At 35.3% G+C, this 27,020-nt stretch overlaps 1 protein-coding gene across 3 annotated transcripts in view; it reads right to left on the bottom strand.

Moving 5' to 3' along the window:
- The window catches only part of LOC121727460 (sushi, von Willebrand factor type A, EGF and pentraxin domain-containing protein 1), a 107,463-nt gene that overhangs the window by 28,975 nt on the left and 51,468 nt on the right, over positions 1-27,020 (bottom strand). For all 3 annotated transcript variants that reach the window (XM_042115335.1, XM_042115337.1, XM_042115336.1), the window contains exons 2-3: positions 24,728-24,806; positions 18,684-18,708 (exon numbers count right to left, since the gene is read on the bottom strand). In XM_042115335.1, the coding sequence (XP_041971269.1) occupies positions 18,684-18,708; positions 24,728-24,799 (97 nt within the window). In that variant the 5' untranslated portion in view covers positions 24,800-24,806. The remainder of the gene's footprint in view (positions 1-18,683; positions 18,709-24,727; positions 24,807-27,020) is intronic.

Genomic DNA, 27,020 nt, shown 5'->3' with positions numbered 1-27,020 from the left:
GTGTGTAATGTTTTATTTCAATGATATTCTATGTTACTAACGTAACTAGATTGGAAGTTTACGGTAGCAACGCGTTGCCACTTCGAAGATGCCTGCAGGCATATCTCACATACATAATGACATAACGAATATATGACTTGACATTGTCTTTTGAACAAAAAAGTGGTTACGCATTTCTGAGAATCTTTTGTAAGACATTGCTACTCTAGTATTTTAGAAACTCATTGTTTTATTTGTTAAAAAAATGTATGATAATATCATAATCTCAAAATAATATTAGCTCGATGCACTCCTTCATCTTAAAAACTATAACTGTGTGAAATTTCATTCACCTACGTTTCCCCATTTTTCGTCAAAAGGGATACAAAGTTTTTGGCTCACGTACTAATATATAGATGATATTATGATGATGTAATTGTACCTTCATTACGTTTTCGATCTACCTTTTCTCAGTCTTCAATGCTCTCTTTTCTTTCATTTCGTTTGTGTATATAAAACCGATGCACTATTCTTTTGTATCGGTTAAAAAACCGTTGCACCGTGCACAATAGTGTAACTTCCTTCTAAACAAAAGTTTCTCGTACGGAATCAATGGAAGTTCTGTGACAACTCGCCCGTATATTGTACGTTACTTTATCTTTTGTACGGCTAATACAAAGTTAAATAAAATGTTATTGATGTTTCAGGAAGAGTGGAGAAATTTTCAAAGAACAAAGTGAGGTGAGGTCAAGAAATATACAATATAATATCACAAATGCGAAATATATTGTGAATTTTTGACCAGTAAATGTTTAACTAAACTTTTTTTAATGAAATAAACGGGCAAACGAGCAAACGGGTCACCTGATGGAAAGCAACTTCCGTCGCCCATGGACACTCGCAGGATCAGAAGAGCTGCAGGTGCGTTGCGGCCTTTTAAGAGGGAATAGGATAATAGGGGAGGGTAGGGATGGGAGGGGAAGGGAATAGGGGAGGGTAGGGAAGGGAATAGGGTAGGGGATTGGGCCTCCGGTAAACTCACTCACTCGGCGAAACACAGCGCAAGCGCTGTTTCACGCCAGTTTTCTGTGAGAACGTGGTATTTCTCAGGTCGAGACGGCCCATTCGTTCCGAAGCATGGCTCTCCCACGTACAAAACTGACTCTATCTCTCGTAGCCTATCTGTTACCTCTTCAATTTTATTCTAAGTACCTGGATGACCGAGCTTTGCTCGGTATAGCAAACACTCATTGACCTCGTGTTACTTAACAACGCCATCTGCTGGAATAGTTTTAGCTGTTGTTGTGTCGTTAAAGCAAGTTGCTCACGAAATAGTTTTATTATTCGTCAATAGATTTCAGGAAGAGTCATATTTTTCAGTTTATCGATTATCGATAAAACACGAATAAAAATATAGTTTCTAAAAATGATTCATATATATATATATATATATATATATATATATATATATATATATATATATATATATATATATATATATATATATATATATATATATATATATATATATATATATATATATATATATATATATATATATATAGGAGTCGTTTCTTGCATATATATATATATATATATATATATATATATATATATATATATATATATACAAGAATTGCTCGTTTAAAGATATAAGATAAGATATAGTATGTAGATTCTTTGAGTCTAGAGAAATGACATCTAGGCTAGTATTTATCACGAAAACATGTACGGTTCCTGCACGAACGAAGCCTACCTTGATCCTATACCTATGATCAAACGGTCATATAAAAATCAGGCCTGTCCCACTCGCGCCTTAAGGTATCGAACTGTAAGTACCCCTTTAAAGGGGCAGATCACAAGGGACTCACAAGCGAGCGGTGACGCGCGCGCAAGATTTTTTCGTCGCATATATCGCACTGCTATTACAATACTATCGTAACTCGAAATGTGTCAAATTTGATATTCGATCATTAAAAGATAGATAATTTCTTCCTCTATGCGTCAATAAGACCGTCGTAAAAATAGTGCAAGAAACGACTCCGAGATGGCATTGTAAGTCACTATAGATCGTTGACCGGGGGGGATATCAGCGTCTGCAACACCGCGCCATTTTTAGTTGCATCCCTGACTTGGAAAGCACGGACGTGCCGCAGCTATCGTTGGACCGTACTAATTCAACTTATTGCGCTATTGCTGACTCAGGTATGTGAAGAATAAATCAAAACGCACGTGTTATTTTAAATTACTTCACTATAACTGATTCATACTATCTTAAATTTAGATCATTAATTAAAATTAGAACATTCTTGTAGGTTTATTTAGTAGTTATTGACATAATACATTGTTGGTGGATCATAACTTTTTTGAAGTTTTTTGGTGTATAATCTGTAATATATAGGTATTTCATGTTCATAGCTTCCTTAGTTGAATATTACGATTAGATACATTTACAGTAATAGCAAAATAATCAACGACTTCTTGTATAAATTATTATTTTTTCAGTTACTACGTTATAGGTGATTTTTTATATAGTTTACTTTCTACTCAAAAGTAAAAAATCCAATTGTTTTCTTTTTAGATGAATCATGCAGTGAGCTTGATTATTGGTAATGATGGCGAAGAAGTCAGCATCTATTGTGCAGTCAGATAAGGAGAACGAGACGGCGAGCGAACAGGCACCTCTATCTTGTTTGTTCTTTTGAATTTTGATTTGATTATGCCTCTTTTGATATTTTTATTTTTGTTTAGATTTTGATTTTGATCAATGATCTTGACTTGATTTTGTAAGTGCCATGTGATAAGGTCAAGAAGTTTAAATCTCAAGGAGCGTTTCATGGTATTTGTTTTAACAATCATGTTTAGATTCCGCTTTTATAAGAAGACTGGAAGACTGTGTTTACTGTTTTAAAAGATTTATATTAGTTAACCATAAGCTGTAAGAAGAAAGTGTATGATTCTTCCTTAATATTATTGTTTGAAGTGTTAAATTACATTTAAGCTGAGTTTTTCTTTTTTTAATAAATATAAAACTGATACTATGTGTATCTTTAATATTTTGTAACTACCTGCACATTAGTGATCAATTCAATTGTGTTTATGTAAGCAAATGAAGTTAAATCCATATCGCAACTTCAATTAATTTCATAAAAAAATTAACGGACAAATCATCTAAAATTGTAGCAACTAAAATTTTTAGTTCAATAAGTACTCAATTCTAAATGATTCAGTATTTTAGCATATCTTTTCAGATCAATACTGTATCAACTAAAAATCGCAAATTTCTTATTAACAGTGACCTATTTTTATTATTTTTTGAGTATAAATGTGCTTTTGATCAAACAAGAATAGGTATTATATTCTTAATTTCTGAAAAACTTGAACAGGAAGTCTAAAATCGGTTTTTTCTAATTTCTGAAAAAGTATACATTTCGAGTTACGACACTATTGTAATAGCAGTGCAATATCTACGTACTGATTTAACCGCTGTGACAGAATCATTATTAATCTGATAAATATGAACAATTGAAAAAAGTCAAAGAAATATTTCAATAAAGTAATTTAAGACTTTAAAATACAAAAAAAGATAAAAAAAATACACAAACATAGCAAATAAACCAATTTGTTACAAACAAACCGCATACTACACATAAATAAACACAAGTTACTATGTTTAAGTTTGAAAAAAAATCCTGACCAGCTCCTACACTATAATCGAATATAAAACTATTATAAAATATACGTTGGGTTACTAAAATTTGATTATTACTATAAAAAAGTTTGCTATTAGTAGCTATAGTTATTAAAAGAAGATTATTTTATTTTCTAAAAGGTGACAATCTTGATTTCGTCAGAAAGGGTACCTCTTACGCGATAGAAAGAGAGCGCACATGTAGGCAAATATAATTGTAGGCACCTAGCACTGCGCGGTCGGAATTTGAACTTTATAGTATCGCAGCAAGAGTTGTTATTTTTTTTAAACGGGTTTCACGAGTTGGACTTCTGTTGGTACTACTAATATATTATATTCTGTGTCTAAATGTAATGTTTCTTGTTATACAAGGCCGCGGGCATAAACTACTTAATTACATATAAATTGAATATGCTTATCAGTCTGTCAGTTGGCATGTATGGGATTGTTGAAGCGAAAGTGTAAACAGTATAATGTAATAGGTAACTCATCTAACAATCGAAATGTTACGTAAGTTAGGGCCGAGTAGCGTATATGTCACACCCACAACGAGATTGTGTTGAAAACATATTAAATACAAGATGTAATAGAACTAGGTGATAATACTTTAGGGTGTGTATCTGTTCCTTAGAGTTCTCTGTGAATGTAGCGCTGAAAGAGCAATTTTTTTTAATGAAATAAGGGGGCAAACGAGCAAACGGGTCACCTGATGGAAAGCAACTTCCGTCGCCCATGGACACTCGCAGCATCAGATGAGCTGCAGGTGCGTTGCCGGCCTTTTAAGAGGGAAAAGAGTAATAGGGAAGGGTAGGGATGGGATGGGAATAGGGGAGGATAGGGAAGGGAATTGGGCCTCCGGTAAACTCACTCACTCGGAGAAACACAGCGCAAGCGCTGTTTCACGCCGGTTTTCTGTGAGAACGTGGTATTTCTCCGGTCGAGCCGGCCCATTCATGCCGAAGCATGGTTCTCCCACGTAAAACGTTTTTTTGCCATTTGTACGGGCAAGCGCCCGCGCGTCATTATTTTTTCCGTGACGCAAAAAAAAGTTACTCTTTAACGCTGCTACTTTCACAGCGGACTCGATATAGGGGACCCATGAACACACTAAAGTATAATCACAGTACATCAAGATTAATTTAAAACAACTAGAGAGCCTAATACTGAGGTTTAAGATTTTAGATGGTTGGCATAGATCTACTATGTACTTTGTATTAAGAAGTCATATAAAATACCTTTTAATATTGTTTTCATTTTAATTGTTTTACTGCACATAACGAGATTGTTGTTAATTTATTATCTTTACTATCTTCAACTAATTTTGATGTCGGAAGTTGACTCGTGACCCAATTCTTGAATTTTGATCAAAAATGTTTTGAAGTTTAATGTAAATTAGTCGTAAATCAGGTCGTAAAAGTAAAGACGGCGAAGTGAGCCAGTTTAATCAAAGTTTTAATTAAAGGTGCCATCTGCCATCTAAACATTCCGCTATTGATATCTGATACTAGCTATAGCAATGACGAGAATATTGGTTTCTTGCAATCTGAGTTAAGAAATAAAATTCCTCTTCTAAACTAACCTGTGCTTTTTCAAAGGGTGAGTTATTTCTTAAATATCTTCTTATAGTCATATCCTCGTGGCTGAGGGACGTGACCATCAAAATTAGCTTTCCGAGATAGGGCTCTCCACCTTTCTCTGTTTTTGGCCTGATGCAGTGCCTCCTGGAACGTGCACTCTGCCGCTTTTCTCCTCTAACTGCCCAGCTACTATGAGGCTCCCGGCTTCTTAAATACAGGGTGTAACAAAAACAAGTGATAATAATTTAGGGTGTGTACGTGTTTCCTGTAGAGAGTTCTCTGTGAAAGTAGCAGCGCTGAAAGACCAAAAAATTATTCACTTTTGTATGGGGAAACTCGTGACGCTCAGGCCCTTGCCCATACAAAAGTGAAAAAAAAATTTGGTCTTTCAGCATTGCTACTTTCACAGTGAAATCTCTACAGGGAACACGTACACATCCTAAAGTATTATCACTTGATTTTGTTACACCCTGTATATAATTACGCAAAGGTAATTGGCAGATGACGCTACGCTAGCATATAAAGTTATCCGACCAAAATCCAACATGTTCAATCTGAATATCAGAATTTTGACAGAAACGTTGTCAAACGTCGAACAAAACATTTTGTTTAGTGTCTATGCTGGTACTGCCTCTAGCGTGAAATTGCAGTAATATTATGTCCTATTAGTAATAAAAACACTTGAGAGGTGTCAAGGGACACCCTAATGGAACGAAGTTATTTCTTATGTTCAAAAAACCTGTAGGTATACATAATATACACTCAAAAAATTATTAACAAAACCATCTATTGACGCCCACGAATACTAATTACGCGTCACTGTTTATTCTCAAAAACGCCATCTAGTTGACGCACAGGGATGCTATCATCGCCCTCTGCCCCTAACATCAAGCGGGTACTAATAAAAAAGTGTCTTGGTCAAATATCGTTCTGTCTAGCCTCCTTTACGCCGAACGCGCGATAAGTTGCAATAACCTGTCAAATACTACATGCAAGTAGGCTATCGCGTCTGTAGAGTCCTGTCAATGAGACGTGCCATGAGTCATGACTCATATTATGAGACATGTAGCAATATGCTATGTACAGCTCTACAATACTATTTCTTAAACTTTTTAATCGGGACTTAACGCGACTTATTTAAGTAGTAATGCTACTACGAGTACATACTTTTTTCTCGACGTTTCGGCCGTGTTGCAACGGCCGTGGTCACGAGGGGACTGCAGGAGCGCGACGTCTTCGTTTGCACCGGGCGGTCGGTTCTACGACTACCCTCGAATTGTCCAATATTTGTGTTCCAATACACTGAAAGTCAGTAGGTTCACTGCGACACACAACACAGCAGTGAACCTACTGACTTTCAGTGTATTGGAACACAAATATTGGACAATTCGAGGGTAGTCGTAGAACCGACCGCCCGGTGCAAACGAAGACGTCGCGCTCCTGCAGTCCCCTCGTGACCACGGCCGTTGCAACACGGCCGAAACGTCGAGAAAAAAGTATGTACTCGTAGTAGCATTACTACTTAAATAAGTCGCGTTAAGTCCCGATTAAAAAGTTTAATTATAATGCAACGCGAAAGTTTAAAATACTATTTCTATTCTTCTTTTTATTATGGCGGCCTCAGTAAGTTGCCGGTGTCAGAGTGGTTTTGAGTCGACTTTGCTCTATAATTAGGTACCTATATAGGATTTTTTTACTTCTTACTCTTATAGTTACTAAGTTTTTTATGTCATATTTGTTTTGGTGCAATAAAGTATTTTCATTCATTCATTTTTTGCGAGGTAAGAATCTCGCACCCTTCTCAATCTCAAGTTCTCAAGTCAATGTCAAAAGACTCATAAGGGGTCGAATTCAAAATGAAAATTTTATTAATATCATTTAATGACATCATCCATCCATGACAATGTTTCCAAGTATAGGGCTATCAGAATCTGATGTCAAAAAGTGAGAAAATCTCAAGTTCTCAAGTCAATGTCAAAAGACTCATAAGTTTAATTAGTGTGGGGTCGAATTCGAAATGAAAATTTTAATAATGTCATTTAATGACATCATCCATCCATGACAATGTTTCCAAGTATAGGGCTACCAGAATCTAATGTCAAAAAGTGAGAAAATAAATTGACTCTAGCAATAACGGGGTAATTGGAATTAAACATTTATCCTTTTTTTTTTCATTTATTTTCCTTTTTTTTTCATTGATCATTTTTTTTCCTTTAGCGGCTTATTATGTGTGTGAAACATGCAAATATAAAAATTTATCCAATGATGAAGGATATTTTCTGAAAATCTGCTGTCAAAAATTGCCATCAGATTCTGGTAGATCTATACAATGTACGTTTGCAAAATATTATTAGAATGCGTTGCCTAACCTTCATATTGTAAGTTACATCAATGTATCTACCCCAAGGTATCTATAGGAAGGTATATCTTAAGGAACCCGTTGCCACAATAAATGTTCAGAATAAATCTCCTGGAGGACCGCGAATGTCTCTGGAGTCTAATTTCCATTGTAATTGAACAATTAAAGAGGAAGGGACGATTGTAACGTAATGTTTACCAATTAATGTGATAATTAAAATACCTCAAATTAAGTATTCTTCACCACGTACACTTAAATAGTAGGATATAATTCTTTGCTTACTGATTAATTTATTTTATCACTAGACGATGCCCGAATACTTCCCGGGACTCAAAATATCTCTATCTATAACCATTCAGCAACACTGGTTCAGCGGTTTGGGCTGGAAGAGGTTACAGACAGACAGACAAAAGCTTTCGCATTTATAATATTAGAAAATATGTAAGTATGGACAATTAATACAAAAGTGTTGAGGGTATATATTTATAACTTCTTCGCTCAAAAACGATTAAACTGATATTGATTAAAATATCTTGGTCGAAAATAGGCTCGACTTTTCTTTTGATTTAGCTTCTGGAGACGTAAGTAAGCCTGCTAATTCAGCGTTGCCAGACGTCCCGATTTTGGCGGGACGTCCCGATTTTTTCATCAAAATTAAATGTCCCGCGCGGGACAGGCTCAGTCCCGCTTTTCGGGGAAAGCCCGAACGTACGTGCAGTGTGCTGACTGCTGAGAAAGAAAGGTGCGTAATGAAGTTAAGAATGTGGGAGGTAGAGGGGTGGATTTTCTTTGGCTACTTTTGCTGTCTATTGTCCCGTAAACGTTATTTAACGCAAATAAAATGATACAAATTCAAAAAAACTTTCGATTTTATACTTTTTTTTACTTTGTCCCACTTTTGACTGGAGAATCCCGTTTTTTTCAATCAAAAAGTACCAAAGCCCCGACTTGGCACAAAAAAAATCTGGCAACGCTGCCTGCTATATACTTACGTGTTTTATACACAAGTTATACCTACGAGTAACCCATACAGTATACATCTGCTTACAGGTATACCATATTATACCCCTATATGTGTATCGAGGTAACTAGTTTGCGGCGAGTCAATTCCCCTGCATTAATTATAACCCGACGAAGACCGGTGGCCCGCGTCATCCACTTACCCCGTACTAAATTATATACACTTTTAATTATCAGCAGAGGCCAAACTTAAGGCCATAATAAGCTTGCATCGAAAGAGTCAATTAAGTAAGCTGAAAATATATTGATAGTATGAAAAGTATCTACATTATAATATATTGATAGAATGAAAAGTATCTACATTAGAAATGTTAAATATTATTAAAAGAAATAGCGACTTAAAAATTGAATTGAATAAGTTAAACATAAATTATGAGGAATGTCAAAAGAATATTCAATTACAAGATATGGTGGACAGCTTCGACCAGTGTAGGGCTGAGTATGAGGAGGCCCTGAGCAACACTACCATGTGGAAGAGGAAACTCGATGAAGCCCATACACAGATTAAGTCGCTTGAAACCGAAATTCATGAACACAAATCCTCACAAACACAAAACTTGTTCCAAGAAATGTTTGGGAGGGATCCTAGTATTACAGAGAAAGATGTCACAAACAATAAGAATACTTTATTACCAATAATAAATTTAACAGGTGATGACAGCATACCTTCCTACACATTTCAAAGCAAAAATAAACTAAAAAAATATATAAAAATTAATAAATGCATTAAAAAAAACAGAAAATTATTAATAAATAATAAGAAAAATATTATTAAACTAACGAAAGTTGCTAATCACAAAATCTTAATAAGGAACAAATATTTAGCTAGTACCAAGGAATTGGAAAGTACGATATGTTCATATGAGGCAGAGGTATGCAGTCTCCAATCAGAAATTACATATTTACATGCCTCCCTCCAATCTGTTACTAAAAGATATGAACTGGCACAACTGGAAATATCTAGTCATATATCAGCGTTGAACACTTTGCTTGAGGAGTCCCATTATAATGAAGAAAGACTTAAGTCTCTATTACTAAACTCATCATGCCAATGTAAAGTAAACTGTTCACCGGATATCATTAATCTTACTATGGATGTGGATTCATTCCAAACCCTCTCATATAGAAAACTTAGATGCATCATTGGCCTCAAGACCAGGCTCAATCAATATTTACAGCGATGAGCTGGGTCGTGGTGTCGGGATGCAACTGAGTAAGTTGTACGAAGGACAGTCAGTATGCAATACCTGTATGCCGGGTGCTACATTTGAACACATATCAAATAAAGTTTTAAGCATTACTCACTGCCCGAATACTACATTAATAATATTGTCAGGGAGACGGGGAAATGTCAATAAAGATCAATTGGAAAAGTATTTAGAATCACTAAATTTACTTAAAAATGTAAGTAAAGTTATCTTATTTACATTTCCCTACATAAAACGGTTGCCATGGGAAAACAAATTAAGATATAAGCTTAATAGCCAATTGTATATGGCTGTTAATAATAATTGTATATTATTGAATGAAACTGAGAATAAGATAAACATTATTGACATTTATAATATTCTAAATTATAAATTATGTAAGTTGACATTAGATAGATATTTTCTATCATTTTACTTTACACGACTTTTAGCAAGTACGCTATTCAATTTTTTATTTTTTTAATTCAGCCAAGAACTTGCCTAGTAGGACGATAACTGCTTCTGTTGAGCAGTTTGGTCATAATGATATGACAATGACATCTAATGACAGTTTGGAATATGTTCCAAATAAAAATAATTTAAATTAGACTATAAGACAACAGAGGATGTCTGTAGCACTGTAGATCTAATTCAAAATAGTAAACTTAGTTCACTTAGGCTGGTGCATCAAAATATACAAGGAATGTCAAATAAGGAACTAGAAATTGATTTATTTTTAAATAACAATAATGTAGATATTTTATGTATTACTGAACATTGGTTCAAGAAAAATGAAATAATGTTAAATTATAGTATGCACCAGCTGGCAAGTTCTTTCTGCAGAGAAAAAGCCATAAGAGGTGGTTCACTCATACTAATTAACAAGAATTTAAAATATAAAGAACGTAAGGACTTAGTGAGCCTCTCTACAGAACGAACAACTAAAATAGCCTGCGTAGAGGTGTCAAACTTTAATATAATAAAAAATAAGTGCATCTAACAAACACATTTTACTTTGTGGTGTTTTAATATAAATATTTTAGACAATAATTCAACCACTGTTAGATTCACTTCTTTGTTAAGATCATATAATTTGACAAATTTGTTTTATGAACCCACAAGGATCAGTGGCAACTCTGCTACATGCATTGATAATATTTTTACCAATATAGACCCCTTAAAGAAAGAAGTCTTAAACATACTAAGCTCTGATCACTGTGGACAACGAGCTATTTTCCCCATGAACAAGAATTTCAAAAAAGTATGTAAAAACAAAAGTACTTGTATTCCAATTAATGATAAACGTATTGAGAAGTTTAGGGGTGAAATTTTATCTAAGATTGGAAATTTAGAATATCATAGTAGTTCAGATATGACATTTGGTAATCTTCAAATTAATTAAAAACAATTTTGATACTACCTTCACCTCTAAGACAGTTGGAAAAAACAATAAGAGTAAATTTAGTGAATGGGCTACACCAGGTATTATGAAAAGCAGATTAAAACTGTATGACCTTTATAATGAAGGAACTATAAATCAAAGTGAACACTTTATAAACTATGTAAGATTATATTCAAAAATATCTAAGCAAGTCTGCAGGGCTGCCAAATCTATTCACATTAGAAATAAAATTAAGAATTCAAAAAATAAAGTAAAGACAACGTGGCAAATAATATGAAGTGAAACTGGAAGAGTCGCCAGTCACAACTCAGATTTTAAATTAAATATAGATTTTTTTTTTATGAAATAAGGGGGCAAGCGAGCAAACGGGTCACCCGATGGAAAGCAACTTCCGTCGCCCATGGACACTCGCAGCATCAGAAGAGCTGCAGGTGCGTTGCCGGCCTTGTAAGAGGGAATAGGGTAATAGGGGAGGGTAGAGATGGGAAGGGAAGGGAAGGGAATAGGGGAGGGTAGGGAAGGGAATAGGGGAGGGTAGGGAAGGGAATAGGGGAGGGTAGGGAAGGGAATAGGGTAGGGGATTGGGCCTCCAGTAAACTCACTCACTCGGCGAAACACAGCGTAAGCGCTGTTTCATGCCGGTTTTCTGTGAGAACGTGGTATTTCTCCGGTCGAGCCGGCCCATTCGTGCCGAAGCATGGCTCTCCCACGTATAAGATAACAAAAATATAACTTCCGACAATGATGTTGCGACTGCTTTTGAGAAATTTTTCGCTGACATTCCAGTTTCAATTACAAGTAACCTAAAGGACTCTCCTGATGATGCTATATTGTTACTTAAAGAAAATGTAAATAAATGTGATATCGACTTTAGATTTAAAGAAGTAGGTCCTGAAGACATTATAAAAACTTTCAATTTACTAAATATTAAGAACACTACTGACTTGTGGGGCCTATCAATGAAAGTTATTAAATCTATAATCGATGTTACCGCGCCCTACTTAGCGACTATATTTAATGATTGTATAAAAAGTGGCGTATTTCCTGATCGAATGAAACACAGTAAAATTTTACCTCTTTGTATCTTTAATCTGGTAGTAAGTTGGACCCGTCTAATTTCCGACCTATATCTATTTTACCGTCATTGAGTAAAATTTATGAAAAGATAATACTGAATCAATTACTAACGCACTTTAATATAAATAATATTTTACATAACAAACAATTTGGATTTACAAAGGGACGGTCTATTACAGACGCAGGCGTTGAATTGATCAGTAGTATTTTTAATGTCTGGGAGACGTCACAGGATGCTCTAGGAGTTTTTTGCGATCTCTCAAAGGCCTTTGATTGTGTGCAACACAAAACATTGGTCAGGAAACTCTGTCACTATGGCATAAAAGGCACAGCACTCGCCCTCCTAAAATCGTACTTGTCAAATAGAACTCCGAGGGTTGAGATAAATGGTAAAAAATCTGCTGTTGCAAAAATTGAAATGAGGGTCCCACAGGGGTCTATATTAGGGCCCTTCCTGTTTCTTATTTATATAAATGACTTGCCATTCTTAATTAAAGATAAACATGGGATAGTATTATTTGCTGATGATACATCTCTTACATTCAATATCAAACGGCTTAATGCGTGTTATGACGAAGTAAATAATGCTCTCTCAAAGATTATACATTGGCTTAGCGTTAATAATCTTTTACTTAATAGTAAAAAAACGAAATGTATTAAATTCAAATTGCCCAATGTAAGGCAAACGGAAACCAATGTGCTTTTAAATGGTGATGTTATGGAGCTAGTGGATACAGCTGTATTTTTAGGTATTACACTAGACTCCAAGCTTCAGTGGGGCCCTCATATTGCTGGGTTGGCCGACAGACTCAGTACAGCAGCATATGCAGTAAGTAAGATTAGACAATTTTCAGATGAAACAACAGCACGTCTAGTGTATTTTAGTTACTTTCATAGTATTATGTCCTACGGCATTTTGCTGTGGGGCAATGCTGCAGATATAAATACAATTTTTGTGCTGCAGAAGCGAGCTGTGCGGGCAATCTACAAGTTGGCCCGTAATACTTCACTTAGAGAAAAATTTAAGGAAACTGGAATCTTAACTGTTGCTTCTCAATATGTCCTATCAAATGTATTATATGTTAAAAAGAATATATATCAATTCACGAAAAATGTGATACCCATGGCAGAAATACTCGTAATAAACATAAGCTTGAAATTCCGGTGACTAGACGTACTAAAGTCAAAAATTCTTTTAAAGGTCAATGTATACGCCTTTATAATAAGATCCCAGAAATCGTTCAAAATCTCTCAATTAATAGATTTAAAAAAAGTTGTTAAAGAACGTTTGTGTACCAAAGCGTACTATAAAGTTACTGATTTCATGAATGATAGTACACCATGGGAATAAGGTTGCCCCCTGCAGAGCTGTTTCTATATAATATTAAGTATAATAATTGTACACTCGTTATATTTTATTTAGTCACACTGTTATTTTATAATATATTTTTTGTAATTTTCCATCTTTTTAGAAAAAGATGGCCCCGTGCGAGTTTCTTACGCCGGTTCTTCTCGCCGGGTTAGTTCCCGAACCGGTGGTAGGCATCTGTGTAGCCCCGACGTTCAGAGAATATTTGAAAAAAAATATTCTGAATCAAAAAAATTGAGTTTGAGTTTGAGTTTATATAATTTACAGTTTCATTCATAAAATAAGACGCTATAAAAGCTGAAAAATAAATGTACAGTCGAATGGATGAAGGGCTGACAAATAAACACCCTAAATCTGTAAAAACTATTTAGTTGACTCGACAAATCTTGTTTTGCCATAAATCATGATATACGTATTTCGAGTGAGAAAAATAGATGTTGACCAATTTTCAGATCTATAGAATAAGCACACAACATTTTGCCTTTGAAGTTACTATGCATAATGCAAGTCTGGATTTTGAAGCTTACTTATTTAAATCGCTTGTGAAAAGTTAGTAACTGCTCTTGCTTATAGTACCTATACTCGTGTATTGCACGAAAATATTATTCTCAATTTTATCTGTATCTTAAATATTGCATTTTACGGACATAGCAGGCCATTCCACAGTAATATTTCGGACTCACTCTGTATTCATGTTCAGGTTTGCAGTTTCGAATGTATTCCGAAACAGAATTTCAGATGTCTTAAGTGTTAAGTGCGAACTAGGCTCTGTGGGCTGTGATAATTATATACCCGTATTGAGAACTCCAATAGAGTTGTACGTAGGTCACACTGAAAGTTTTGCGTAACTTAAAAAACGACGTGTTATAACCAAATTATTATGTTTATTGCTTTTCAAAATACTCTCCTTTACATTCTTAACATTTTTCATGCGATCGAACCATTTTTTAAAACAGGAGGACCACAGATCTGAAGGCATGTTTTCTACGTGCTGATTGAACGCTATCACTGCCTCTTCGGAGTTGGTAAAAGTGAAACCTCTCATTAAATCTTTAATTTTGGGAAAAATACAGAAATTACAGGGTGCTAGGTCGGGGCTATGTGCAGGATGGGTGACGAGTTGTGATTTTTCGGAACCTAAAAATGACTTTGTTTTGTTGGCCGTGTGTGAAGAGGCGTTGTCGTGATGTAGGAGAATACGGCTTTTTGGTCATCTTTCGCGAATCTTTTCTAATATCCTGGGTAAACAAATGGTAGTATACCACTCAGAATGAACACTCTTTTGATCTCCAAATGGAATTGCACAGATGGGATCCGTAGGTCAGAAAAAAAACACGATCATTTTCTTACTAACGTTTCTCGCCTGAATCACTTTTGTTGGCTTGTTCTCATTTTCAAACACCCACTCACAAGATTGCTGTTCTTTTTCGGGTTCAAAACAACAAATTCACGTTTCGTCTCCTGTGACAATGTCATAAAAAGCATTAGAATGTCCGTGGGCGTGCTTCAGTAGCATCTGTGAGCACCATTCCACGCGAGCCCGCTTCTGCTCCGCTGTCAGTTCATGAGGGGTCCAACCACAACAAAGTTTCCGAACTCACAATAATTCTTCGTGTAATTTTTTTTAATTTGGCTCATACCAATCCCCAATAGTCCTCAAATTGTCTCATAGGTAATCTACGGGTTTTCTTCAATTAGCCGCTTAACAGTAGCCACATTACTTTCGTTGACGGCAGTTGAAGGCCGCCCTTCACGAAATTCGTCATGTAAAGAAACTCGACCTCTCTCAAATTCAGTATACCATCTCTTCACGGTGCTCAAACAAGGTACTTTCTTCCCAAAAGCATTTTGAAGACGAGCAGCACAGTCTTGCGGAGAGAGAGAACTTTTAAAATCATAAAAAATCATCGCTCTAAAATCTTTTCGACCTAATTCCAATTTCGTTACGTAGGTACGTAGAATTTTGATGCGTGATAAAAAACAATTGACAAATGATTTCCCGCCAATTTCTTTTATGTTGCTAGGAAGGTTGCAAGGTTTAAAAAATATAACATTCAAAACTCAAATAGTTTCGATTAGCTAGAAGTGTTAGTGTGCCCCATGTATTAAGAAATTATTAGTCTACCAGAATCTGATGGCAAATCTTGACGGCAGATTTTCAAAACATATCCTTGATCTTTGGATAAATTTTGTATAAAATTTGCATGTTTTACCCACACAATAAGCCCCTAAAGGAATAAAGGATCAAAATGTTTTATTCCAATTGCCCCGGTATTGCTAGAGTCAATTTATTTTCCCACTTTTTGCCATCAGCTTCTAGTAGACCTATAATAGTAACAGTTGTGCCTAAAATTATTGTAAAACTTAAAAATTGTCTGCTTGTATGTCTGTTCATCTGTTGACTGTTAGCGCTTTAACCACAAAACAGAATATTTTTATAAAGTTTGCTATGAAAATGTTGCAGTCCCTGAAAAAGGCATAGGATACCTGTTATTCCGGATAATATATTAAAGTGTTATAAGCTTATTTCGAAACAACGAACTTAAAACTACATAATACTTATTTGGTATTTTTTTCATGGTTTAAAGCATTTTTCCAGTTTCAATGGCTCTGTAATATTGCTGCAATGAAGAATGAAAAAAGTGTCTCTCGGGTTGTAAATGCTCTATAGCAGAGGTCACATGTCAAATATAACAAAAAACAGTACATCACTAATAAACTAGTATTATATTGCTTTTGTAACACCAGCTAACCTTCATCATATATTGTCTTTCAAAACCGGGCATCATCAAGTGTCAGTAAGGCTGTCAATAATGATTTTCAATTACGGTTGGTGTTTATGAAATTGACGGTTCTTTCAAAAGGTTATAATAATTTGGTGTTGTATATGTCATAGTTTTTTTTAATATCTTCACTTCTTAGTTCTTTCACATTTAATCACAATCACTCACCGCGACAGATGACGACTTAGGGTCAATTCGGACCGCAACGCGACGCGTAGATGCATTTCTAAATTAGTATGGATTTGAAAAATTCGCAAGACTTTGCGATGATTTGACAAATGCGCAAGAATTCGCTGACGACATCTGTCAAATCCATACTAATTTAGGTCGCGTCGCGCCTCGCCTCGTTGCGGTCTGAATTGACCCATATATTGGACTTACATTAAGTTGACATAATGTGACCAAATGACGTAGGTCCGTCAACAACCTATCAATCAATTTCTTCTATGGTACATGTAAATGTAAACTTTTTTTTTGCGTTGGGGGAATGTGTTTACACATGCCCGGGGCCCGCCCCGGTCCCCGGGCAACACATTCCCACATACCTCGGTGGTCCCGGGGGACCACCTAGGTATGTGGGACTCTCCGGGGCGGACGTAAGAATGGCACATGTAAACCTGATGTGTCAAATTAAGTATTTTCTGTTGGACCCAAGATGCAGACTTTGCTTTGCTTGTATATTCACTCAGAATATCTTTGTTTCTAAAAAGAAATTGAACAAAAAAAGTGATTTACAAAAGCTGATTAAGAATAAGGATTCAGAACATAATCTAATTAGCATACAAATGATATTATATCATGTATAACGGGGTACAAACTCGTCGAAAATGTAAACAATTCTTGAAGAACATTAACGAGACAAAGTTGTAGCGGCTTTATCATATTCGTGGCTTACGTGCGTGATTGTGAGGGCGAATTATGCAGGGTTGCCACATACACAGGACGACAGCAAATACTGACTGAAGGTGGTGTGTGGTATTGTGTGGTGAATAAAATGCCATTTTATGAACTACTTTACGAACTTACAAACTTGGCTAAAGGTTTCACTATCTAAACAAAGAAACAAACAAATATACTTTATTGTGCACAAAAAATATAATAAAACTGAACTTAATTATTTACGGACATTAATCTAGCGACCAATGCCGCCCATGTAGTGGCGTAAAGCGAAACGAAACCTATAACCCAGGTCAGTGCTTTTCAACCTATGGGTCGCGACCTTCTTCGGTCGACTTCTTCACTTGAGGAATTCAGGGTGAAAGTTATATTATTTAGAATTTCCCCTGGGTTACCTAATGAGAATCCATTTTATTAAGGTATAGCAATAAAGTATCTAAGTGATATTCTACTATGAATTAATAACTGCTTAATGAACTAGACTTTGGCAAGAAACTGACAAATAGCTATGTCCACTGCGCTATGTTGACTGCGCTGTAACGCATGCCCTTGATGAAGAAAAAAAGGCACAGTGTGGATAAAGCTTATGTTCTTCTGTCCATCTGTCATTTTATCTATTCTACCATTGAAAGAGATCTTTTTATGGTGGTGATGTAAAGCTTAGGCGTGCACTAGCGGCCAGGTCGCGGCGGCCATTGAAAGTATGGTGTGGCCGCTGGCCGCCGTGCGGCCAGGTGCGCTAGTCTATGGCGGTTTCATACTAAGGTAAGGTATCTCGATGGCCGTCACGACCTGGCCGCTGCGGTTTGGCCGCTAGTGCGCGCCCGGGCTTACAATGATTTTTCATATTAATCAATTAATTATTTTTGTATAAAAATATTGCCAACCCTTATACAGGAGCATATCATTTAAACTTGTTAGCCGAGTCAGATTTAATTTTGTAAATGTAGTCGTAAGACGAAGCCTCTTAGCACGGAGCGCTGTCTAAATTAATAAACATATGAAAATTATCCGAATACGTGTAGTGGAGTACTATTCAGCGAGTTAGAAATGTTTTCATACTGTATATCAAAGCTTATGTGTTTTAATCCGTTTAAAAAAGGCGCTACATTCTACAATATTAACGTATGAAATGTTTTATTCTTTGAAGTCCTCTTTGTAAGAGTTAATTTGATTGAAATATTATTTTTAGGCTTGTATTTTTAGTGGTGGAGTTTGCTAAGTTCTGTATAAAATATAAATCATTTATAAGTTAATAAAAACCTAGGTAATAACTTATTAAATACTACATATATATAACAGAGGATTGTGATATTCGGCGCAGATAAAATTGTTAACTTACCATTTGGACATGTGAACAGGTTGCCCTGAAACAAACAAGATAAATTTAAAACATGAAACTTAAATAAAGGTAGGTAATTGCATAAATAATACATATTTACATAAGATATATTAAGTATAATAATATATTTCTTAATAACTATACTACATTAAAATTAATGTTTCAATCACAAAATTGTCTTGTAATATTTATCGTAGAGCTAAGCAGCTTTTACACTACAGAATTTTCATAAGGTCGCATTTCCTCCACTTATCACACAGGAAATGCGGCCTTATTATTTGAGAATAGAATGCAGATTTGTTAATTGAACAGTGGATAACTGAAGCAGTTTAGTTACCCAACTGTAGAAAGTGTGGCCAAGGGCGGCCGGCGTGCTAGCGTGTCTATCGAGTTCATATCGATATCCATTTCACAATGACTAAATCTAAATAACCTCGCCGTTATTATAAATAACGGCGAGGTTATTTAGATTTAGTCATTTTGGAAATTGTCTAACGTCTAATTAGGCATTAAAGATTACAGCACACATATCAACTCGGAAAGGGATTGGCACCGTATCGCCTCGAGCCGTTCAATATTGTTTTTATGAAACTCTCTACTGCAACGCACACTTAGTGGAACCATAAAGTAATCGCCTCGCTTCGGAACAGGCTCCGAACCGGGATGCGACGCGTGGTCAACTAGCCGTCAACCTGCTTACGGCTCGTCGTCCCCGTGCTTACTTCTCTCCGTACTCAAGCTTACATTTCTTCGTCCACCCTTGCCCCTTTCCCCTTCCCCGAGCCGTAAGCGAGGCGTCGCCTAGCCGTAGCCGAGTTGATGTGCAGGCGCTACAAATACGTTTTGGTTACGTGCATACGTTAGATTGACGCCTGGTTGACGGCGAGGCGAAAGGCGATACGGTGACGATCCCTTTCCGAGTTGATATGTGTGCTGTGACCTTAAGCATTTGTGTATCAACCCTCAAAAATTACGTATTGAGTTATAAATGCAGTCTGTCCTAAATGATCTCAATTGAACATGACTGCATTCATAACTCAATAAAACATTTGTGGATTAGTACACAAATGCTTAATTGACATTCGACATACGCCCTTTTCTAAGGACCTTTTGGATACGAGATTATATTTTGTTTAATAGTGCAACTGTTACGACTACGCAAAACTAATATTATACAATAATCAATAACACTATTGAACGGATAAACTCCTGTCATCCAGGACATTCCTCTATATATACGGCTGAAGGCAAATCGCAGGTGGTTTTAGAAGGGTTTCCCCTGCGAATCAAAAAAAAAATTGTCAAAAATTTCTTAGTTAGAAGCGGGTGCAGTCATACTGACCCTCACACATACTGTATATAAGTGCTATTGAATTGGCATGATCAAAGTCACGTCTCGTTTCAATGCACTTTTTAACCGACTTCCAAAAAGGAGGAGGTTATATGTTCGGCTGTGGATATATTTTGTTTTAAATATTTTTTGTGAGTTCAACAATTACTCGGCCGTATATGATCCGATTTTCAAAATTTGGTACCATGTTTACAAAAGTGGTGACCTGATGATGTGATCCATAAGTAATCGAGAGAACTCCTCGAAATTTATATGGAAATATAATATGGTGATTTTGGTTTTATGAGATGTATCCCAAGTATATGCTACCATGACGTGGGAGAGCCATGCTTCGGCACGAATGGGATGACTCGACCGGGGAAATACCACGTTTTCACAGAAAACCAGCGTGAAACAGCGCGTGCGCTGTGTTTCGCCGAATGAGTGAGTTTACCGGAGGCCCAATCCCCTATATACGCTATTCCCTTCCCTACCCTCCCCTATTACCTTCCCTTCCCATCCCTACCCTCCCCTATTACCCTATTCCCCCTTTAAAAAGGCCGGCAACGCACCTGCAGCTCTTCTGATGCTGTGAGTGTCCATGGGTGACTGAAGTTGCTTTCCATCAGATGACGCGTCTGCTAGTTTGCCCCCTTATTTCATAAAAAAAAACAAAAAGTAAGATTTTACACCAAGATATGCTATGGTTCCGAAGATACTATATATGTCCTCTAGTTACTTCCTATCTAGTTCTCCTAGTATAGTTTCATAAGCCCCAAAACTCTCTTAAAACTTCATATTTATTTAGTTTAATTGAATATCTAATGTTGAAACATTTTTAAAATTCAATTGGCAACCCGCCTGGTACACGCTTTTACTCGACCAAACACAGTGAGTGCATCCCGCAAACATGTTTATCCAGCGACTTACGAAATGTCGACGTCAACAGTTCATAATGTATCCCTGGTGGATTCGTCGGGATTATGTTAATATTTCGGACACATTTTGTAGACGATTACTTTGGAGTTTGGACATTTTTAGGACGAAAAATAAAGTTATGTAGCAATAAATACGCATGATGACAAGGTCAAAGATTAGCGAATTTTGTTAATAAAATAAAGAAATCACGGTAAAAAATAAGTGTTCCCAAAATTACAGCTCTATAGCATTTTTTTTTTGTTATGCGCCTTTAAAGTTAGATAATCAAGTCGATTTTTTTTTCAATTAAATTTAATATTTCTATACCAATCGATAACTTATGCAATTAAAAGCAACTTTTGTTATGAAACCACTTTCATAAACGCAATATTTAATATATCTGTCGAACAAAGTTCTCTCCCGATGCGTACAAACTACGAAAGAGTGACGTCAGTCTTTCGTAGCACTTTGTATGGAGCGTTTCGGGCAGGTCTATTTTATGAGATGTTTGAATTGTCATATCTTGGTGAATTTTTAAGCTATCAGATTCATTCTTTCAGCGATGTTTCTATTTTTTAAGGGTCTTTCAATTACCAATAAGAAAAAAAAAGTCATCAAGCCTATTGTAAGGGGATTGAAAGATTTTAAAGACAGTTTTATTAACACGCCTTTCAGATGCTCAAATTCCTGTAATTCTTAATACAGATCAGGATAAAAGATTAATAATTACAGTGGGACAAAAAAACTAAAATAATAATAATAATAAAATATACTTACAAAGACATGAATAGTTTAGGCTGTTGAAGAAAAATTTTCGCATCATTTAAGTAAAAGGTTGCGCGCGAGTTTCTTACGCCGGTTCTTCTCGCCGGGTTAGTTTCCGAACCGGTGATAGGCCTCATGTAGACGTTCTTAAAGTGTTAATTTTTAACTGATTTAGGGCCTGTTTCACCACTTACTCATAAGTGGCTATCCACAACTTAGAGTATATTTGTCAAATAAGTAGTAGTAGAGTATACTCTATCTGTCAAATAAGCTATCCGGCACTTATCAGTAAGTGGTGAAACAGCCCCTTAGACATAATTATCATAACTTCATTTCATTTTGTTTATGTCAACTCATATTGATTCGATAAATCTATTTGCTAGGCTTGACATAACCCGTCCATAACGTAGTAGTAAATACAAAACGAAGCCCTTATTAACATTTATGTGGAAACATCTCATAAACCTAATTAGTAGAAGAGATAATCCGAAACAGTAACAATCGAAATAAAAACCAACAATGGGATAATCAATAGCACTATTAACATCCGCTTCATGGCGCTCCGGTTATACAGGGTGTAACTGTATTATAATGGGGCTACAAATAAAAAAAATATTATAAAGTCCTACTATTTTTATGTTTAACCTTATTAAACATGAACAAGGGGTGGATATTGTAACTTTTATAAATAGTCATTGAGAATTTTGTAAACTCGATAAAAAAATTAAAAACATAACAAGTTTTAAAAAGTCGAAAAAAAAATATGAAAGTTACAAGAGAGGAGGAGAAGGCTGGTATTATCTACTATCGAGGAAATTGATTCCTAGGCAGTTGACGGACATAGTACGTCAGTTGGTTGGGTTATGTCAATTCAATAAGTCGTAATCTGACGGCTGGGTTTGACGTAACGCGACCAAACTACGTAGGCCCCCATCTCCCTGGGAATCAACTTCTCTGATAGTATATTAATTGTAGTTTTTTTAAATAAGACGTGTCTTAAATCATAAACCTCAATGTTAAATTGCAAATGCCCAAAGCAGAATGGAATTGTCGTATTTAGGAGAAAAAGATTTTTTAAATAAGTTATCCAAATTGGATAACTTATTTAAATATGTTACTTCCTACTCTAACTTGGATGTTACTAGAGGTTTTTTTAATCACTTTATTGGCAGTCCGGTTATTGATAATTTTCAACCTTTACCATTTCAACCAGCCCGTATACCGCACGTAGTCCATGTTACAAATCGCCAATACCAAGATTGTTTCCCCTCACAATGGGAGTATTGAAGGAAGTCGTTTGTATTCATTACCGCGATGGCCGATAGAACCTATAGTATACGAACAAATGCTCTAATAGATTTAAATTAGCGAATTAAGAGGATATACCAGAGAAATGAAAAAATAGTACGTGGAATATCTATAGCTGTCTCCCTTACCTCAAGCCTATACCGCAGAACGCGATAGAGACTACTGCAGAAAATCAACGATTCGTTGTCCCCTGATTCCTTTTCCTAAACTTAACCGATTTAAGTACCATTTCATTAAAGATTAAAGAAAGGCTTGATCTATGTTCCTATGTTTTTTTTTGTAAAATATAGCCAAATCTGTTTTCTGGATGTTTGAACACAGCGGAAAATCTGTCCATTTTTATTTTTTTTATTTTTAGTATATGTTGTTATAGCGGCAACAGATATACATAATCTGTGAAAATTTCAGAAGTCTAGCTATAGCCGTTCTTGAGTTACAGTCTGGAGACAGACAGACAGACAGACAGACAGACAGACAGACGGACAGACAACGAAGTCTTAGTAATAGGGTCTCGTTTTTACACTTTGGGTACGGAACCTTAAAAATGGTTTAATAGTTTTAAGGCTTAGTAGGATTTCGACTTCTATTTTTAATGGAATTTTCTAATTATACGGATATTCTTACATTTTCCTGTGTCTGATAGAAAGGTATGACGCTATTTTATACGTAAAACCAAAGTTAAACTTAAAATACTGCTCAAAACTCTATATTTAAGCGAAAAACTGAAAGTAAACTTAAAGAAGCGACTTGTAAGTTAGTAGAGCTGCAGTAGAGTTATTAAAATAGTTTTTGACTCTTATTGTAAACTTTCTCATTACCTAGTTTCTTAACACACATTCATACAAAATTTAAGTGCCGTGTGTTGTTTCGGAAACGTTTAGTGGCATTGATGTTAAATAACTAGATGCTACTTATACACGTATTTTTAGGTACTAGACAATATTATGATATTATAACAGCTAACTAAAAAGCTGTAAGTCATCACTCATCATGATCATCAACACAAATGCTAAAACCCCCTTTGATATTTGCACAATTCACTGCATTCTTAGCGGATAAGCAGTTATTGCTTATCCACTAAGAATGCAGTGAATTGCTTGCACATTGACACATTAGCGAGTACTAAACATAGAGCAAGGTATTTCATTTTCATTTTCGTTTATTATGGTCTCCAAACAGTCTTACACAAAAATTAATAAAGTAAAGTTACATGCATTAATAAGATTTACTTAATGTAAAACCCAAAAATGTTTGGGTGTCAAGGGTATTCGACATAGAGGTGTTCCAGCGCCCGAATTTTGTGATAGAACCAGCCTCTACTCTTACAATATCTCAAGAGATTTCCGCAAAAACCATGCATCCTTCAAGAATTGCCAATATGACTATATTAATAATATCTATTCTCAACAGATTAATCTGTAGAGTAGTTTCGGAGGCAAGTCATATAGCAATTTTTTTTCCATTCTACCCTTTAGTGTTATATTAAGCCACTGGAAAGACATTTGCATGCTTAGCATGGTCACCATAGAAACGATTTCTTTCTAGAAGAATAGACAAAGTGACAGACAGACCAAGGAAATCTGCCATTTTGTCACTAATATCTATCAGTATGCCCATTCTTTCCCGTTTCTAATGTTGTCATGCTAAGCCTTCTGATACTTTAAAAATGTACGGTTCCACGGCATATATTTTACGAGAATCTAGTTATTTTAGATCGTGTTACCTGCGAGGTAGCTGGCGCGGCGAGGAACAGGAGCGCGACGGCACACAGTGCCGCCCGACACCTTATCAACATCGTAGATCTGTAACAAACATCATAACGTTGTATTGTGCTGTAAACACGTAAGTGTGAGGTACACCCGGCAAACTACAAATTATTTCTAGTATCAATATAAAAAAGTAGATAAAAATCTATTCTCATGCCTAACCAATGAACATACAAAATTTTATTAAAATCGGTTGAACCGTTTTGGAGGAGTTCGCTCACAAACATTGTGACACGAGAATTTTATATACTAGATTTATCTTCATAGATGAATGACTTCATTCACGTCTAGGTTACATATACGTTTAAGTTATCTGGAATCACGATAAATATCTATATAAAACTGACTTCAGTTTTATATAGATATTTATCGTGATTCCAGACAACCTGAAGAAGAAAATCAAGTGTTTATTTTCTTTACAAGCGCTAAAAACTATTTATTGTTCTTGTATTTGAACGAGTTTAATTTTAATAAAAACAGGTCAAGCATGGCAGGGTATAGTACTAATTAGTTATTATTATAAAGTGTAATAATATAGAATTATAGAGTATTGGTTCAACATGAAATGATGTTCCATAATGTCAATTAAACTATTGTAGCCGGGCTGGTATACTTTCAAAACACCCATTGGAAGAATGGTTAACAATTTCAATATTCGTAATTTCGTCCCATAAAAGTTTAAGTACCTGATAATTTTGTAGGACCGACCCTTTATTCAATAAACGCATGAAATAGGGACAAGCCATTTAATAAACCAAATTCAACGTTCGGGTGAGACCATGAATTAACTTTTTATTTAATTTTAAAAGCTCCCGGCGAATATCAAATGGCATTTCAAAGTTTTGACACAGAGCTCGGTTTTAAATCGAAGCTTAAAGTTAAATTAAACTAACAGGTATTATTTGTGAATTCAATTAAAAAATAGAGCATAATATTATGAGCGTAAAATTAATATTAGAATTGAGTTGCTTATAAAATATTATGTAAGAGTTTTTTTTACTATTGAATAATTATTTACCGACTAATTTATAAGTCAGTAATCAAAACAATATTATTTGTAATCCACTTATTCCCAATGTAATCTATTTATTGCCTATCCATTTACTGTAGAAGGCCTATTCATTTACAGTTGTTATAACAACTGTAAATGGATAGGCCATTTACAGTTGTTATAACAACTGTAAATGGATAGGCCATTTACAGTTGTTATACACCTAATCAATAACATTCATATTTCTCATTTTTAGGTCATAAAAGCTTAAATATTATTGTAGTTATTAAACAATTAAGCAATCACGTCCTTACTCAATTAATTTAATAACCCATTTATGTATAAATAAAAAGTTATGTTTCTCTTGCAATTTTAAACAAACATCCCGACAAACAATTAATTTCTGCCTCTCTTTTATCTTTATAATTAAATAAACGTGTATTTTTAACATCGCCTGAACGAGCGCGAGCTTCGTTGGAAGATTTATTTAAATTGCTGACAACATTTTACGTGAATAAAGGTAAATTATTTTATTATATCACTATTTACTTTCATATTATATTATGTCAAGAGAAATGAAGCCCAGAAATAGGGTTATTGCCATGCGTAACAAAAATTGAAATATTTTAAGGACATTTTCTATCTGACTCTACAATTTTACATTTTTGGTTTCTGGACTTCCTAAATCGTTTTTGTCTTGTCTAATGTTATAGCAGAGATTACTGTGCCTGTGGTAAATACATAGTTGGTAGTTACTAGTTACTTAAATCCCGTTCCCAATCATTTGATACGTCAAACATAAACATCTAACGATCTATTGATAATTAAAACAGCATTCTAATAATGATTTTGGACAAAATCTTAGCGGTAACGGTTTATTTATAAGGTAGTTATCGGTATGCTATTTCATTCATTTCCAGAATATCAAACTCAAACAGAGAAAGAGTCCGTCACGTGCGATCGTAATGGGCTAAGAGTTGAGCGGCTAAATTCATTAGCGAAGTGGGGCGAGGCCTGCCATGCCGCCTGAGACAATAACGCGGTGGAACAATGATTGCTGCCGTTTGCTTACACTTCCACTTAAGTGTGACCTACATGTTCCGATTTGATCTTAATATAAACAAAGATCAATGTATGTTACCGATTTAATTGTCACATAATCACCGCGATTGGAAAATGGCATAATCAGCGTCAAAAATGGGCAGCTTATATTATGCAGCTTCTTCGAGTTCGTACATCGTGTACAGATTATAAAGTAC

The sequence above is a fragment of the Aricia agestis genome, chromosome 5, assembly GCF_905147365.1.
Source record: "Aricia agestis chromosome 5, ilAriAges1.1, whole genome shotgun sequence".
Taxonomy (NCBI): domain Eukaryota; kingdom Metazoa; phylum Arthropoda; class Insecta; order Lepidoptera; family Lycaenidae; genus Aricia; species Aricia agestis.
The sequence above is the reverse complement of the archived record's forward strand: the minus strand, read 5'-3'. Positions and strand labels throughout refer to the sequence as shown.